Raw genomic sequence first — 18,884 nt, 5'->3', positions numbered from 1 at the left:
AGAGAGATAGAGATGATGAACATTATAGGTAGAAGAGTACTGGGAGGATACTCTTCTTCTTCTTCTTCTCTATCATCGCTGTTTGTATCGTCGTTGTCGATCAGATCATTGTCGAGTACTACTTCATCAGCAGCGACCACACCGGCATACAATAATAATACGATTGTTAACAAGAATACTACTACTACTACAACTACAACAACACATAGAGATTTTAAAAAGAATTGGAAACCAACAACATATACTAAACCAACGACTACTACTTCAGATACAACTAATAATAGTGTTGCAGGACAACAACAACAACAATCTTCCGATACAACCAAACCACTATCGAGTAAAGAGAAACATAATGCTAGACATCATCAACGAATAAAGTTGAAAAGGACAGCAGCAGCTGAGAGGAAACCCCTTCAAACACCGGCAAACAACCCATACGAATGGGATGACGTAAGACATACAAATCATAGACACGACGACACTGGCAGTGTCTTTGCATCACTCACATTCCGATGGAAAGATGAAATCGAACCAAATGAACACTATGTAGACTACAATCCGATCATTGCACAGTTAAACAAAGAATCACTATTCAAATATTTGGCATTTAGATTTATTAATTCAAATGGATTTAATGTTAAAAGGTAAGAAAAGAAAGAAAGAAAGAAAGAATGAGAGGGAAAGAAAGAAAGATTTAAATTTAATTTATATTTTATTATTTTAGTATACAAGAAGATTTATTTAAAAAGAAACAATTTCAAAATCCATATGTTATGTATAGAGTTGCACAATGGTTGGGACATGTGAAATTCAATTATATTGCAGTGTACACCAAGATACTAAAATACTTGCAACGTTGTGGCAACAGTAATTTGTTCAAAGGGACACTTGAGATCATCCGCAAGCAATTCCAGTTCAACTACTCAATCGACACACACAACACCATCTTGGCATTCTACAACGAGCAAGGTGAAAACAATACGGCACGAAGAGCCACACGAAAAATGAGACGAACTGGTATCAATTGCAACATTGAGACAATGACAGAGATGGTTAGAACCTACTCGAACGATATCATCAAGATTGCATCGATTCTCAGCGAATGTAGAGAGAAAAAAATGCGTTACAGCTATCAATTCAATGCGGCGTTGTTGAGGGCATGGCTCACCCACCACAACCGTCTCATTCGGACAGACACACCAGAATCACGTGCCTCTGCGGAAAAGCACCAATTGGTCAAGCGCGCCATGGACCACTTTGAAGAGCTCAAGGGCAAGGGGACAGCTGCCAACTCGCCACTCATCTATGACAGCTTGTTGCAATGTCTGTTTCTTATTGGAAAGAGCGATCCAAAGTCGGGTGCCAAGGAACACTTTGAGGCAGTGATGGAGACGATGCGCGAGAGAAATGTCGAGATGTCGGGCCCGACAGCTCGCTTCCTCATCATGCGTCAGCCGCTCGCGCAAGTGTCGCAGTTCTACGAGTCGCTGATCAAGGAGCAACCGATGCTGCAGGATGATGCGCATGTCGTTGGCGCGCTGATCCAGGCGTTCACGTTGCCACACATTCACTCGGACTACAAGGACATTGAAAAGCTGATCATGGCAATTGACCAACGCGGCAAGTTGAGTTTGGAGATTTGCCAAAACGTCATTGGCGCATCAATGGTACGTCGATCCAACATCCGTCAGTGTCTGGCGTTTATCCGTCCCTATCTCTCGAAATACATCACCAAAGAGTATTTGCGAAACAATGATGGCACGCTACTCCACCTCATTCTACAGGCTGCCTGTTCTACCAAGGACCCGGCGTTTGTCAAGCTCTGGATAACACGTTGTACCGACGAGTTTGACTTTACGCTCAATGAAACATCCTACTCGATCCTGCTGCGATTCAACCTCATCCACGGCAAGACCGAGGAGTTTGAAGCACTGGTCGACGAGATGAAGACCAAACATGCCAGACTCACCTACACTGTCCTCAGCAACCTCGTCGTCTTTTACCACATTAACAACCAAACCGCAGAATACAACAAGTACCTCAAGAAAATGTTGAATCTTGAAAACTTGTCCAAGGATCTGTTTGTATCGTCGGTTGAGCAAATCATCAAGTTGTACTTGTTGCGTGAGGATCCCGTGTCGGCTAGATACTGGTTCGATAGCTACGTCAAGGGCAAAAAGGCGTCCAAGGAACTCATCTTTTACTTTATTGCATACTACAAGGCAAAGGCACTCAAGACACTGGAGCAAGAGTGGATCGACAAGTTGGAGGAAATCTACAAGGAAAAGTTTAGCGAGTTGGTCAGATTACCAGTCTACTCCAAGATTATCAATCTCATCACCTATGAAAACTCTGGTATCATTGAATACCAATCAAACGCCATCAAACAATATCGTCGTGCTAAAAAAGAACAAGAATTACAATTATTAGAATTGGCTGATTTGGCAAATGAAATTGATTTTAAGTCAAATGAAGAAGATAAGGATGAAGATGAAGATGAAAATGAAGATGAAGATGAAGATGAACAAGAATATGAAAATGAAATGGAAGAAAATGAAATTAAAGATTTAGATATACTAAATGTAAATCAAGATAATACTAATACTATTAATAATAATATTCAACAACATCAATAATAATTCTTATACTTATTTTCCAGATTGGAAAAAAATAAATATATATATATATTGTATTTGTAATAAATATCAACCTTATTTAATCTTTATAGATGGTCGCGACTATGGTATAGACATATTAAATAAATCTTGTTCTAAAACTTGAATTGTTTTCATACAAATTAATGATTTGATATCATCCCAAGTGATCAATGGTTCGAGTTGCCTGAGTTCTAGTCCACTGTCTGTAGATTCTTGTAGTCTTATACATAGACGTTTTCTGAGTTTGGTGATGGCTTGACTACAGTCACGTCGTGATTCTATCAATGCACGCAATCGAATGTAATCATCATCACCGCCAAATGAATTGACCACCTCTTCGGCAGTCACAATCTTGTCAATATATGCTTTGGTTTGTTCGCTCACTTGAGACTCTTTTCTGAGGTAGACGTGTCCACACGTATCAGATGTTTGAAGTTGTATGTTTGCCTGGCCCATTGACCTGGCATCTGGTTTCACTCGATTCAACATTGCAGTGGTCCACTCACCGCTCTTCATCGATCGATTGGCCAACAATCTGAATTCAAAGTCCATCAATTGATGCATGAACCCATTATTTGGTAGGATGATTGATCGTCGATCCAACACAGTGTAATAGAGTTGGCTGAGTGGCAGTCGCTTTGACATCAACAAGTATCCAAGTATAACAGACGCCGATCTACTACGACCTGCCAAACAATGAACAAATACTCTTCCCTTTTCCAATCTAGCTTCCTCTATGAAATGGTATGCCTGTTCTTCAATGAACGGTATAATCGGTTGATCTTCCTCATCCTCCAAATGACCCTTTAACACTTTGTAATCAGATTCTCCATGTAATTTACCAGCACAACTAATCACATGACTAATTTTAAATTGTTTCATTTCATTCACATTCTTTGTATCTCTAAAACATAAATAGACAACTAGCTAGATTAGTGTCTCTCTATATATATTTGCATTGTCGTGGTCAACAATGTTAAACATACCTTGCAGCTCCGAGATATAAAAAGTTTGGTATAATTGTTGAGATTCCCATTATTAATTATTATTATTACTATCTATCTATCTTTGTAACAAGTAAAGTATGATTCTACATGTGTATGTATAAACATTTTTGAAAGGTGTATGTTGATAAATAAAACTAAACTAAAAAAAAAAGGAGAAAAAAAAAGAATAGTAAAATTTTTTAATGGCCAACTGTTAACATATGATTGATTTATGATTATTATTTATAGACTGGAATTAGATGGAAGTGATCTAGAAGTAATATATTTTTATAGTATGTGAATGTTTGGTAAAATGATAATAGAATCGATACTATAGAGTTTAATATTAAATATAACATTAAATAGAATATGTAATTGATCATTACTTATTATTATTATTATTTAAAATTTGATTGAATGGAGTGAATTGATTGAACTGATCTGACAGTTTATACATACCATATTAATACTTTTTAATGTACACTGGAGGAGACTCCAAAAGATATTTACTTTACCCCACTTTTCGAAAGCCCAATAATATTATTTGTGTGTGGTTGAAAAAGGAAGGGACTCAATGCCTTCATGCATAATAAAAGTAATTATTTATTTTCCAACCACCCAGTGAACCTCCAAACAATCACAACAACCATCCCCCTTTTCATTCTAATGAATCATTCTAACAAACTCTATCTTACTTATCTTGTTTGTTGATATTATTATTTGTATATTATCTTTTTTCCTTATTCCTCTTCAATATTGTAATTTAGTTTGTATATTTTAAAAAAAAAAGTTTATCTATCATTGTATTATTCTTTCTTTCTTTCTTTCTTTTATTCTATTTGTAAATTTATCAATCTATACCTATCTATCTTATCTATTTGTATTTTTGTATTCAAAATAAATGAATAATATTATATCATCGATTGGAAAGAGGACACTTTCATCACCATCATTAAAGAATATTGTGAATGTTGCCTCTTCCTCTTCTTCAACATCGACCACCACCAACATTTCAAGTTTCCAATGTCACCAAAACCCAAGATACATTGGATCATCATCATCAAAGACATGTTTACTCAATTCATCAACTACAAGATCAAATTTAAATACTTATGGTATGTATACTACAGTAAATGTAACAAGAAAGAATCTTTTGCTTGAAGGATTGAAAAAGAAAAGATTTTGATTAAAAAATTAATATCCCGACCTTTGGCCAGAAATGGAAGGTTGTTTGGTTTTTCAAAAAAAACTTGAAGATCATCATATTTACTTTGCTTATTACTTTTTGTAACATATATATATAACAAAAAAGAAATTAGAAACTTTCAATCATCATCATCAACAAGATGGAGTGTATTTAAACCAAGTTGGATAAGTAGATTCTCTGCTACTGCAACTGAATCTCCATCATCGTCACCTTCGTCATCATCAGGTGATATTGCAGAACAACTATCTGATCTAACAGGTAGACCCTATGGTGAATTAGTAATTGGTGTACCATCTGAAATCTATCAACATGAGAAACGTGTTGCACTTACTCCAGAAAACGTAGCATTACTTCTTAAAAAGGGTTTTAAAGAGATCATTAGTATGTATCATACAACAAATGATATATATATTCAAAACAACATATATGTATGTACTTACAACTTTATTATTTTTTTCTAATATAGTTGAAGAAGGAGCAGGTAAAGGAGCAAAATTCCCAGATCAAGCATATATAAGTGCAGGTGCAAAGATTGGTACGGCTCAAGATGTAGCTGACCGATCGGATATTGTTCTAAAGGTTAGACCACCACAATTCAACTCGAGTTTGAATAAACATGAAGCTGCACTGTACAAGAATGGAGCTACGGTGATTAGCTTTTTGTATCCCGCTCAGCAACAGGCTCAAGAAACATTAAAGCTGATGAGTGAGAGAAAGATCACTGCCATTGCAATGGACTGTATCCCACGTATCACAAGATCACAAGGATTCGATGCACTCTCTTCGATGGCCAACATTTCAGGTTACAAGGCGATTGTAGAGAGCTCCAACTTTTTCGGACGATTCTTTAGCGGACAGATCACAGCTGCCGGCAAGATCCCACCTGCCAAGGTGCTGGTGATTGGTGCCGGTGTGGCCGGTCTCAGTGCCATTGGTACCGCCAAGGGTTTGGGAGCAGTCGTGCGTGCGTTTGACACACGTGCAGCTGCCAAAGAACAGGTGCAGTCGATGGGAGGAGAGTTCTTGGAGGTGCACGTCAAGGAGAGCGGTGATGGAGGAGGTGGGTACGCCAAGACCATGTCCAAGGAGTTTATCGAGGCTGAAATGGCACTGTTTGCCAAACAGTGTAAAGAGGTTGATATCGTGGTCACTACTGCCTTGATTCCAGGCAAACCAGCACCAAAACTCATCAGCAAGGATATGATCGAGTTGATGAAACCTGGAAGTGTGTTGGTTGATTTGGCAGCTGAAACGGGTGGCAATTGTGAGTTGACTCAGCCCGGTGAGGTTGTCAATCATCGTGGTGTGTCGATTGTCGGGTACACTGATTTCCCCTCGCGTATGGCTACTCAGTCGAGTCAGCTCTACTCTAACAACATTGTCAAGTTCCTCTTGTCACTTGGCAGCAATGAATTCAAGATAGACTTAAAGGACGAGGTGACTAGAGGATCGACAATCCTCCAAAAGGGAACGTTGGTATGGCCACCTCCACGAAAGGAGGTACCTCCCCCACCACCCAAACCAGCAGCCACCACAACCCATGTCGGTACAGTCGTTCCTGCCAAGCCCGAGGAAACACTTTACAACTCGACACTTAAAAAGGCATTGATCTCAGCTGCTGGTTTGGCCGGTCTCGGTGTCATCACCATCAGTATGCCCGGTCCGTTTATGGCTAGTTTGACCACATTCGCACTCAGTTGTATCATTGGATACAAGGTTGTGTGGGGTGTCACTCCCGCTCTACATTCACCACTCATGAGTGTTACCAATGCCATCTCTGGTATTGTCGCGGTCGCTGGTATCCACATGATGGGTGGTGGACTGCTCCCATCGACCACTGCCAACGTGCTAGCTGCATCGGCCGTCTTTATGAGTTCGATCAACATCTTTGGTGGTTTCTATATCACCAAGCGTATGTTGGATATGTTTAGACGTGCTACTGACCCACCTACATACGAGTATCTCTTTGGTATCCCCGCTGCCGCATTTATGGCAACTTATATGGCTATTGCTCCACCCAACCCTTCACTCACCGAAATGAGCTATCTCATCTCATCGGCATTGTGCGTACTTGCTATTGGTGGTCTCAACAGCCAAAAGACAGCTCGTATGGGTAATGTCCTCGGTATGAGTGGTATCGCTATCGGTGCCCTTGCAACACTCGGCACCATCGCCCCTGCTGCACCCCTCCTCGGTCAGATCGCCCTCATGAGTGCTGCTGGTGGTGGTCTCGGTTTACTCATTGCCAAAAAGGTTGGTGTCACCGAGTTGCCTCAACTTACCGCTGCATTCCACTCGTTTGTCGGTCTTGCTGCCGTCCTCACCTCTGCAGCTGCCTTTATGGGTGACGGTAACATTGCACACATGGATATGATCCACAAGAGTGCCATCTACCTTGGTACTGTGATTGGTGGTATCACCTTTACCGGCTCGCTCGTCGCCTTTGCCAAGTTACAAGGACAAATCTTTAGTTGGAAGGTTCCCACCAAACCTCTGATGCTACCCAACCGTAATGCCATCAACGGTGGTATTGCACTTGCCAATCTCGCCACGATGGGTATCTTTTTGACAACCACCAACCCTGCACTCGGAGTCACCTGTCTTGCTGCCAGCAGCGCACTCTCCTTCCTCCAAGGTCATCTATTGACCGCCGCTATTGGCTCGGCCGACACACCTATCGCCATCACCGTCCTCAACTCGTACTCTGGCTGGGCACTCTGTGCTGAAGGTTTCATGCTCAACAACAACTTGCTCACCATCGTCGGTGCCTTGGTCGGCTCGTCTGGTGCCATTCTCAGTTATATCATGTGTGTTGCCATGAACCGTTCGTTGCCAAACGTCATCTTTGGCGGCTACGGTACCAACTCTACTGGAACGGGTGAGGTCATGAAGATCACCGGTACTCACACCGAGACCAACGTCGAACAGGTTGCCGAAGCCTGTACATCGGTCAAGAACATTATCATTGTGCCAGGATATGGTTTGGCCGTGTCTAGAGGTCAATATGCCGTTGCAGAAATGACAAAGGCTCTCACTGAACGTGGCATTAATGTCCGTTTCGCTATTCACCCAGTCTGTGGACGTCTCCCAGGCCAATTGAACCTTATTCTCTCTGAAGCCGGTGTCCCATACGACATTGTCCACGAAATGGAGGATATCAACCACGAGATGCCATCGACCGACTTGGTGTTGGTCATTGGTGCCAACGACACAATCAACAGTGCCGCCGTAGAAGATCCAAATTCAGCCATTGCAGGTATGCCAGTCGTTGAAGTATGGAAGGCCAAACAAGTCATCGTATTCAAGAGATCTCTTGCTGGTGGTTATGCCGATATCCCAAATCCAGTATTCTACAAACCAAATACATCAATGTTATTTGGTGATGCCAAATCAACCTGTGAAGCTTTAAAAAATAAGATCATCTCTACTCTTGATAATTAAATTTAAATTAAATTAAAATCAAATCAAATAACCAATTATAAAAATAAATAATAAATAAAAATAAATCATCGAAAATTAAGAGCAGTTCCTTTTTTTTTTTTTTTTTCATTGATCCAGGAAGATTAGATAAGTAGAGTACAGTGATGATCGGTGCAGAATAGTAATAGTTTAGTGGAGTTGCAGATATCATGGTTGGTCTATTGGTTTAGAAAGAAGACTGGGTATGGAGCAGCGATCCTGCCCAGTTGGACCTCATTGGGTCGATAGAGTACTGCTTGTTTCCTCTGTACGTCGCGTTCAAGTGGTGGCACCAAGTTCGATGAAAGAGAATCGCCACAACGTTGGCGTATCGTTGTGGGTACTCTGTGCGTTGTAAAGTTTAGAGCATGCATCCAACATTCCACTGCACTCTATTGTCGGTCCAGTCGAGTAGCAGCTTGCTGAACGTCGAGATGGTTGGATGTGGATGCAGTCGAAGAGATTGTGGATGACTGGTGCCGTGTGAATGGATTCATCGAATTTGGTTAGGCACGCTGCGTATTGGTTGCGTCGTCAGGGACCTTTTCATGGCTCTTGCAAGGAATCGGAAGAGGGTGTCTCTTACTGTAGGACACTTGACCATCGCCACAGCTTCGAAGATCGCGTTCAATGCTGGTGGCAAAGAGTCGTTCGATTTCCTTTTGGTCGACCGTCTTTGTTATTACCTTGGTTGGTTGGATGGATGCTTGGAGAGCAGCATAGATCTGTTTGAGGTCGATTGGTTCCTCTGGTTCTTCAGGTCCCTGCTTGGAGGTAATGAGTTTTGGCAGGTTGAGACCTTAACCAGGGAATGGGTTGGGCTTCGTGTCGTTTTACAGTTGGAGCCGTACATCCCAACATGATTATTTTTCTATTTTCTTTTTTTTTTTTTTTTTTTAACATCTATGACTACCACCATTCACATCCGTGATAGTCTTTTTTGTTTTATTATTAATAAGAGTTTAAAATACAAGTTTTAGAGGTTTAGAGAGAGAAGGTTATATAATGGTATCTACTAGCAAGAATGAAGGGATAGGGTAGGGAGCCGCGAGTTTTCCCCAGGTGACAGAGAAACGTTTACATTGCGCGACTAGTTCGAGACTGGTTAGCGGCCAACGATTAGGTTGGCATTTAGACAGTTTAGACTTGCAGTGATCAACTAGCTTTAGGTACTCTAGGTATATTACAGATTTGAGACGACTGGTGACGATTGCGACTTCATTTGTATCGATCGCATATTGGTTGTTGGCATTGTTGGTGTAGAAAGAAACATGCGCATGGTGGCACCATGCGCGATGGAAGAGAATAGCGACAGCATTAATGAGTAGCGGTGTGGATGTGCCCTCTGTTTGGTAAAGTCCAGGGACATGTACATTCCACTGTACTCGGTTATCGGTCCAATCGAGCAGCAGTTTGCTAAACAGAGGAGCACGAGATTGGATGTGGATACAATCAAACAAATAATGTATGGCTATAGAGGAGTGAATCGAATCGTCAAACACGGTGTGGCATGCAGCACACATGTCTCGGGTGTCTGCTGGAGTGCGCTTCATGATCCTAGCAAAGAATCGGAAGAGTATCTCTAGCGGTTGGACACTTGATGGATGTGATGGCAACAAAGATTGGGTCGAGGCTGGTGCCAAACAAACCTTCAATTTCTTTTTGGCCAGTGGTTCTCTGGGAGGTCGATGGTTGGTTGGCGGCTAAGAGTGCAAGATAGATGCTCTTCAATTCAATTGGCGTGTCTTGTTGTGACGAACTGTCTCTAGTTGAGGCGTGGTTAGACGATCCAGAGTGGGCAGGAGCATCCTTGCTAGAGATGTGGGTTGGTAGGTAGGGGCCAAAGCCAGGGAAGGGGTCAGGGTGGGTGGCATCGTACAATTGTCGCCACGCCTCCCAGCATGTTTGGAAATAATTGGAGCTGTTGGACAACGAGCCGGGTCGTAGATATTCACCCAACATATGACTAGTCCATACCTTGCGGTATGACAGTGGGTTGGCTGAAGGGTTGGCGAGGAACCTGTTCATCGTCCAAGCTTTTTGGGCGACTTGACGGACGTCCATGTCCCAGAGACCGATGCCACCTTTAGACCAGTGGGGAGCTGCTCTGGGTCTGGCGATGTTGTTCCGGTATCTGTAATCTTTGATGTATGTTGACGATGCTGGAGAGTAAAGAAACCAATTAATCAGACTATTCAACTGACCAACCTCTTCTTTTCCCAATGTTTCTATGTAAAGGAAGTAGGTTAACTTGGACAATGAATAAGATTTGATGATTGTCATCGAGGCTCTCAATGTCTTTGATGGCAACATGGGAGATCGAGTCAAATGCTTTATGAAAATCGCATAATGTAATAAAACCAGACTGTTTATTGCGATTGGAGTAATCGATCACTTCGGTACGAAACCAGTTTGATTCTCGTTGATGATGGCTGAGTGGAAACCAAGCAACCGGTTGTTAATCATCAGCGACAATATTTTATAATCGGTATTCTATTTTCCGTATTGCCACTGCTCTCAATCATTGTGAACTTACCTATAGTATCGGGTGCACCCTGTTTTAAATGATAAAACCTGATCTGTATGCAAGTTCACAATGATTAAGATGACTGTTGGTGTATAGTATGCAAGCTATATATGGTATGTACGTATGTTATAAACAATTATATTTATGTATTTATTTCTTTTATTTCTCTAATTTAATAGATTGAATTTTTCAATTATTAATTCTCTAACATCTTGATCATAGACCTTTCTAACAAATAATAGATTGGTATCCAAGTTGTCTATATCTTGTTTCTCGACTGCATAACGTCTGCTTGGGATATGTGCATTCTTGGACCATAGAGTCATTCTTCTAGAATCCAACCATTGTTGGTTGGGATAGAGAGGATAAAAGTATTTAATGGCTTGGAAGAATGCTTCATCTGGAATCGATGTGAATTTAAGTGACAACATTCTTTCAATAGAACGTAGATCGCTTATGGCATGATAGGCAAATTCATAACGAACCAAATGCCATTGACTGCCATAACCACCAGTTGCCAATTCAAATTGTTTTAATGATCCCATCTCTCCACAATCATATTTATCAAATACCATTTCATCTACTTTTTGGAAATTATTTTCTTTTAAATACCATGTCGTCTAAAGAGATAAAAAGAAAAAAGAAAGAAAAGGAAAAGGTCAGCCAATACAAATAATATTATTTGATTCAAATATATATTTGAATCTACTCTACTTACATTATATCTAGGTTTATAATTTTCAAGATCATAATGTTGTAAATAGTTTGTTTGGAAATTGGAACAAAGTAAAGATTCAAAATTGGCAAGTGATTTGAGTGGCATGTCATTACCACTAAAGTTGATGACATGAGAGAATTGAGTAAAACTATCTTGATTCGACAAACCAGATGCAATACCAATACTTCTTCTTTGTTTAACCATATCAAACAAAAAGGTGTATGATGTTAACTCCATATACACCAATGATGGAGCACCCCAATACCCCATAAATGGAGAATCCATCACTCTAATATTCATAGGGTAATTCTTTTCTTTTTGTTCTACTGTCAATTTAGATTGGAATATTTCAAGTGCATCCTTTTCAATTTCTTTTATATCATTTTCATGTCTTTTATCAACTAAGAAAGAAATTAAAAAAGAATTTAATATTATTAATATTATATTATTATTATTTTCTTTCTTTTTGATGTTTGAACATACTATTAATAACATAATAATGTTTAGTTGAATATAATAATTTCATTAATGTTTTAAATGTTTGAGAGTCATAACTGGTGATCAACATGACAAATGCCAATGGTGGTTTGTTTTCTTGATTGCATTCTCTTGGTAGGTATTGGAGCTTGTCGGTGTTGTTGTGGTATCGAAGAGCATAGACTAGTTTGGTACGGTCACGTCCAAAGGGCAATTCTCCTTGTACAGAGACATGATGTTTAAGATAGTTGATATCGTTTTCATCCCATGGACCATAAGTCTTTAATAGTCGACGAATCTTGGCGTGTTGAACAATTTCAGAGTTGTCATCCAAGAACCAAGCAGTTTGTCCAAGGTTAGTTGTATTCTTTGAAGTTCTAGATTTTGACCAACAACATAGTGGTCCTATATTGATATCTCCATCTCTTGCTTCACCACATGGTAACTTTGTATTGGTTGTTGTATTACTTGTGATTGGTGATGATGTGGCATCAAACAACTCACATTCCGATCCTTTATAACCAGCTGCACATATACACTCTCTGTCAAAGTACACTCCACCATTATTACATAATCGTAGTTGATTATCGTCTACTACTTTCTGACTAATACTAATTGTACATTTAATATTAACTAAAATTAAAATGAATAAAAACAACAAAAGTTGTTTCAATTGATCCATCCTAACTAAAAAAAAATAATACTAAACTATTATTATCTATCTAAATTAAAATAAATATATAAATATGTGATAATCAAAATGAGGTAGTGAATCAAACCTATCTATCTATTGCAATCATAATCAATATATTTATTTCCAAATGTAGAATTGTATACACCATCCACAATTTATTCGTCTTTTTCATTAAAATATCATTGTAGTGTGTGGTTGGTGGAGTGGGTGGATTGAGAGTGGGTCAACAATTGTGTGTTGTTTTTTAATACCATAGTAGTCATTGTTGTTGAAGAGAATAATAAACAATAGTAGTAGTAGCAGAACTTCGTTGAGTGAAAAATGTATATGAAGATCGATCGCTTAAAAGTATAGGGGGATTGTGTTGATCATTGATCAAAAATCAATCACAATCCATGTAGATTGAGATTAAAACCCAACACACCACACCCACTTGAATCACAGTATAAACAGAGATGAAGAACCATTCATCTCAATCAGAGAATGGATCGAATTCCTCCTACTTTTTCAACACCCACCCACATCTCTCTACCTCTCTCTTTGTCTCAATTCAACCATTGCTAAAGATAGATAAATGAAATCATGGCTGTTTGAACGGAGGCTTTTCCCCAGCTGATCACTGATCCCTCACTCTCTCCCTTGTCATCCATCAATAATAGTTTAACTCCTTCTTCTTTTGCTTTACATCTCTTTGTTGGTGTCGACACTTGTTTCTGTCATACAATCGATTTGACCAAATCCTTTGGTTTCCCCAATACCATCTAAAAGAAATTAAATAGTTTTCCTTTCATTTAAAAATAAATATAGTTTTTTAGAGTTAGAGATATTATTATTTATTGTAAATTAATTAATTAGTAAGTAACAATATATTTATAATTTATAATTTATAAATATTATATTTCCCAATCAAGGGATAATTTAATAATATTATTTAATCAGATAAATCATAATAATAAATCATAATAATAATTTTAGTTCAAAAATAATAATAATTAATAATAATAATAGAATTAATATTTATTACCATTAATAGTAATAATTATATATATCAAAAGGTTACAACAAAAACCAAAACAAAACAAAAAAAAATCAATTCATCTTTATGACATCATAAAATTGATATCAACTAGAATTCGATCCATCTTAATTTTCACAACTATTCTCTACTTTTGTCTTCATCGTTTTTGTTGTTTGTTCACAACTATTTTGTTTGTTCCCTATTCCATATGGTTCTATAACCAATTTCTCAAAGTGTTGGATGATATGACTGGCTGTTTCCTTTATTCATCCTCCAAGAGATGCATTTATTCAATTTTACTTTATTTTTTCATACCAACCAGACTCTGTCAAATTCTACTATTATTTTGCATTTCGAGGTGTTTAGGGTTCCATCGCAAATTCATTCCTTTCACATGTCTATCGCAATTCCTTTATTTCTGTTTTCCCCCCCTCACATCTACCACCACACCACACCACACCCACCACCATTATCAAAACCCAAGCTTGGAACATTTTTTAACTAAGAAGCAGTTCACTACCCACACGCATCCGTGGGAGAGATTTATCATTGCCTTTGTCTGGTCACAGCGATGTTGGTCAGAGAAAGTAAAACAGGAATACCCAAATAGGATAAACAATACTATTATTCCTTTGGTCAATAATATAATATATAATATATATAAAATATAGTTTTAATAATTATTATTATTTTACACATATTTAGGAATATATATCCTTTAGATAATTATCTAGAAGTAGTAGAATTATTATTATACATCCAACAAACCAAGTGCGATCATCACCTACTTCCCTACCACAACATACCAACCAAATCACCAACCATCCCAACCATTTTGCATTGAAATTGTTTTATTTCAAAAAAAAAAAAGTAAAGTTAAAAATATAATACTACTACCCTTTTATTGTAAAATCAAACAAATCCAAATCCGAAACGAATAGAACAAATAATATTATATATATCAAATAATCAAAAAAAGGTAAGATTTTAAAAAAACAAATATTTATCTATTATTGTTTTTCTCTTTTTGTTTTTTTTTTTGTTTTTTTTTTTTTTGGAAATAATATTTCCATCCATCCTATACTATCATATCCAATCCAATGGGTTGACCACATGACTATTTTTAAAATTCATGGATTGGATGGTTGGATCCCATCCCATCTCAACTCGTTTGATTGTTGTTGCTGACAATCATCAGACAGCCAGCCTTCTTGTTTTTCTACAACCCTTTGTGATTGATCATACTTTCTTTCCATCCAACACCCCCATTAAAAATCCACATCTTCTTTATTTGTAATACATCGTTTCTCGACAAAAGAATGAATCTATTCAAAGCAACATTATTATCAACATCATCATCATCATCAAAACAACAAAAACAGTTTATCATCTACCTTTTTTTCTTCCAATTGTTGTTATTTTTTCTGCTTTATTGGAAAGTTTCGCAAAAGTGTATCCGTCCAGTCCAGATGGATATGGTACAAAGAGAAGGGTACGGAGTAAAATCACCCTCATGCACGAGTTGGAAGCAAGACGAAGATTTAACCGAGTAGGACGAGTACATGTATTTGTGAGAAAGAGCTAGATCAAACGAGGGAATAATTCTTTATGATTATTTTCCTTTCTGCTTTTTCAAACCATTTATATTATTATTCCATTTACTCGCTGCGTAACACACCAGATCATTATCATCATGTCATGTTTGACAATGTTGATGTTGTTGAGGAGGGGTAGGAGAAATAGTGGAATCATGAAGAATTTAAACAGTGTGAGTGTGTGTGAGTGCAGCCATTCAATTGTTTAGTTTGTTGATTGATGAAGATACCAACACCAACAAAACATCAAAAGTTGAGTTGTTGTTGTTATTGTTGGAATGCCATTCATTTAAAAGAATGGTTTGTTTGTCCCCCACACACCTCTAGGTCATCATCCTCCTCCTCCTCCTTCTTCTTCTCTATTCCATATCCATCCATTTATCCATCCATCCATCCATCCACACCTACACACCGACACACACACCTACACATGTTATGCAAAGATATATGATGGTTGGTATCCATCATCAATCATCAACCAACAACAACATCATCATCATTAATACTGTAAATACCACAATCAGTATATACAATGTAAATAATTTGTGCTTTTCTGTTATAGTTGTTGTGTTTTTAAAATGTTATTTTAAGCAGTTCAACAACACAACCTAAAAGATGTAGTGCAATGTGTTATTGTTGTTGTTGTTCGTTATCATAACTACTACCACCAACTACCACTCTTATCTATACACCACATTTTAATCGTTTCGGTGGGTGGGTGGATGGAGATGAAGAAAAAAAAAATCAATACTCTCAGTCAGTCACAACAGTGTTTATGTGTTTGTTTGTGTGTCGTGTCAAGGATTGTGTGTGTTTGTGAATTAAAAACAAGATCACAACAGCAGGAGAGGAGAAGTTGTGTAAAAACTGGAAAGGAAGATTAAAAACACTTGGATAACACAAAATGAACTGTTTGTTCCCCTCTCTCCTCATCAACTACTACTACTACTACTACCTCTGACCTGTGATTTGATTGTATAACTCATGAATCATGATAATTACAATTGCATAGGTAGGTGTGTTGTGTTGTGGGTGTGGGTGTGGGTGTGATGATGTCTATTATTTTTTTTGGTAGGATGCGATGGGTACGCCATCATCATCCATATTTCTCTCTCCTCTCTCTCCTTTCCCTCCTCCATCATCAATGCAAATTATTATCAGATGGAAACTAGTGGTGTTTAATGTTTAGTGTTTAGTGTGTGTGTCTTTCACACATCGCTGAAATGTGACAACACTCTAGAGAGTGAAAAAAAAAAGCTGGAAGGATGGAGAGTTGTGCTTTTAATTGGAAATGACGGTTACTCTATGCTTCCCTCCTCTCTCTCTCTTCCTCTCTCCATATCAACTCTCTCTCTATTGTGTAATTGTTGTGTTGTTGTTGTTATTCTTACCGCTGCTACTGTTGCTACCGACTGATGTTGGTGCAGGAGCTGGTGCACCAGCCACCTACTACACATTATTTTAAATTTCTGCTACTGCTGCTACTACTACTACTACTGCTGCTGTTGATTCTTTCCATCATCACCAACACCAGTAGCAGCAAGAATAACAACACAACTGTTGTCAATGTAGCTGTTGTGAGTGGTGGTTGTGATGATGCTGGGGATGGCTGGCTGGATGTTTGTTGGATTTTAAATTTTGGTTCTCAACAGCAGCAAGCATGCAGCATCCATCATGATAGATCAATCATTGAACACCAACACCAAAGGTAAAACTCTTTTGTTCTCTTATTGTTGTTGCTGCTACTTTTGTTGAATCACAACGCAACAACAACAAACAAAACAATTGTTTTAAATTTTATATTATTTTTATAAAATAATAATAATAATAATATTTAAATTAAATTATCAATCAAAATCCAATCAACACAAAAGATAATAATCGTTGTACAACAAAAATATCTGGGATTCCCCAAACGAAAAAAAAAACAAAACCTTTTGAGAGTAAATTTTAGTTTTAGTCAACCATCAATTCTTCTCTTCCATCAACCCATCCCAACCAAAATTGTATCTAAAAATTAAATAGTACCATCCATCTTTTCATCACTGTCCCACTGTTTTTTAAACAAAGATAACAATTTCCATTCGTCTCATCAAACAATCAGGATTTCAAAACACCCACACTATTTTTGGATTTAAAAAGATCAAATACTACTTGATCTATCAATATTTTGTTCTATCCATCTTTTTTAAGATCCATCCTTCCCTTTCTCTCTCCTCTCTTGTTTATTCACATTGCCAAGTTATTTATAATAGCTTTTTCCATTTCTTTTTGTTCATCAAATTATTTATTTAATTATTTATTAAATACTAATCTTTTATTTATTTATTTATTTAAATAGTCTAAACCCACCACCACCACTACGAACCATCCATCCATATTATATATTAATCTCAACATCAATTTATTTATTTAATTTATTTATTATTCAATTTAAAAGTTTTTTTCAAAGATTCTTTGAACAATGAGTCTAAACATGGCTCCCATTATTACAAACTCCAACGGATTATTCACTACTCAACCATCGTCACCCAACTCGACACCATCGCCCACCTCGTTGGACGATATCAGCCATGTCAAGGATGAAGACACATCTGACCCAACCTCGCCAGGTGGCTCGTTGGACACACCAAAAAAGGCCGGTCGCAGAAAGATAAAGATCGAGTTTATCGACGACAAGAGCAGACGTCATATTACATTTAGCAAGAGAAAGGCTGGCATCATGAAAAAGGCATACGAATTGTCGACTCTGACCGGAACCCAGGTTCTCCTGCTTGTTGCCAGTGAAACTGGACACGTTTACACATTTGCAACATCCAAGTTGCAACCCCTCATCACTAGAGCCGACGGCAAGAATTTCATCCAACAATGTCTCAACACACCAGACACCAATATCAACTCATCACCCATTGCCACGTCGAGCAGTATGACGCGTACCCCCACCAACACCACCTCTCATCACCAAGCCCAACAACAACAACAACAAGCTGCCCAACAACAAGCACAGCAACAAGCTCAGCAACAAGCTGCCCAACAAGCCCAACAACAAGCCCAACAACAAGCCCAACAACAAGCACACCAACAACAAATGCAACAACAACAGCAACAACAACAACAACATCCATCACCAACTCAACAAGCAATCCAAGCAATGCACCAACACCAGGCCTTGCAACAACACCTATCACAACAATACCCAGAGTCATTGATGGCTATGGGATACTCTGGCGCAGATGCATTGTACAATTCAGAGATTGGCGACAAAGTGGTCGAGGAGAGAGCTCGAGGTAAAGGAGGGGTTGTCGACAAATATCTTCCATCTCAAATTGATCATTTGGGATATCAAAACACTCAAATGTACGCAGTTGGTGGTTATTACGCTCAATCAATCAGTAATGGAAATCGAGGTTATGTAGGAAGTGCTTCATCTTCTCCAACCTCTCCAACTCAATACGCTTCTTATCCAACTACTGGTTTACTTCAAGGTTATCCATCAAATTAAATAATAATATTAATAATAATCTAAAATAATAATAATCAATAATA

The 18,884-nt window shown here is 38.2% G+C and overlaps 5 protein-coding genes across 5 annotated transcripts; 3 read left to right on the top strand and 2 right to left on the bottom strand.

Moving 5' to 3' along the window:
• Positions 1–12: 12 nt before the first annotated feature.
• DFA_01483 (uncharacterized protein) lies at positions 13–2,636 on the top strand (the record flags this gene model as incomplete). The annotated part of the gene is made up of 2 exons (XM_004359390.1): positions 13–644; positions 725–2,636. The coding sequence occupies 2 exons, from the start codon at positions 13–15 to the stop codon at positions 2,634–2,636; spliced, it is 2,544 nt and encodes an 847-aa protein (XP_004359447.1).
• A 102-nt stretch (positions 2,637–2,738) lies between these two features.
• On the bottom strand, positions 2,739–3,693 carry DFA_01482 (uncharacterized protein; the record flags this gene model as incomplete). The annotated part of the gene is made up of 2 exons (XM_004359389.1): positions 2,739–3,561; positions 3,644–3,693. The coding sequence occupies 2 exons, from the start codon at positions 3,691–3,693 to the stop codon at positions 2,739–2,741; spliced, it is 873 nt and encodes a 290-aa protein (XP_004359446.1).
• An 851-nt stretch (positions 3,694–4,544) lies between these two features.
• DFA_01481 (NAD(P)+ transhydrogenase) lies at positions 4,545–8,291 on the top strand (the record flags this gene model as incomplete). Its single annotated transcript, XM_004359388.1, has 3 exons — positions 4,545–4,758; positions 4,956–5,231; positions 5,317–8,291. The coding sequence occupies 3 exons, from the start codon at positions 4,545–4,547 to the stop codon at positions 8,289–8,291; spliced, it is 3,465 nt and encodes a 1,154-aa protein (XP_004359445.1).
• A 524-nt stretch (positions 8,292–8,815) lies between these two features.
• DFA_01480 (uncharacterized protein) lies at positions 8,816–14,999 on the bottom strand (the record flags this gene model as incomplete). Its single annotated transcript, XM_004359387.1, has 9 exons — positions 8,816–9,076; positions 9,497–9,958; positions 10,287–10,537; positions 10,846–10,864; positions 11,046–11,456; positions 11,555–11,955; positions 12,038–12,718; positions 13,448–13,486; positions 14,933–14,999. 9 exons carry the CDS (start codon positions 14,997–14,999, stop codon positions 8,816–8,818), a joined length of 2,592 nt encoding a protein of 863 aa, XP_004359444.1.
• A 2,815-nt stretch (positions 15,000–17,814) lies between these two features.
• srfA (MADS-box transcription factor) lies at positions 17,815–18,840 on the top strand (the record flags this gene model as incomplete). Its single annotated transcript, XM_004359386.1, has 1 exon — positions 17,815–18,840. The coding sequence occupies one exon, from the start codon at positions 17,815–17,817 to the stop codon at positions 18,838–18,840; it is 1,026 nt and encodes a 341-aa protein (XP_004359443.1).
• Between the last annotated feature and the right edge of the window lie 44 nt (positions 18,841–18,884).

Source organism: Cavenderia fasciculata (genome assembly GCF_000203815.1).
Source record: "Cavenderia fasciculata unplaced genomic scaffold Scf_Dfasci-F-a-25c12.r2-5, whole genome shotgun sequence".
NCBI classification, from domain to species: domain Eukaryota; phylum Evosea; class Eumycetozoa; order Acytosteliales; family Cavenderiaceae; genus Cavenderia; species Cavenderia fasciculata.
Note: the sequence above shows the minus strand (reverse complement) of the source record. Positions and strands in the feature narration are given on the sequence as shown.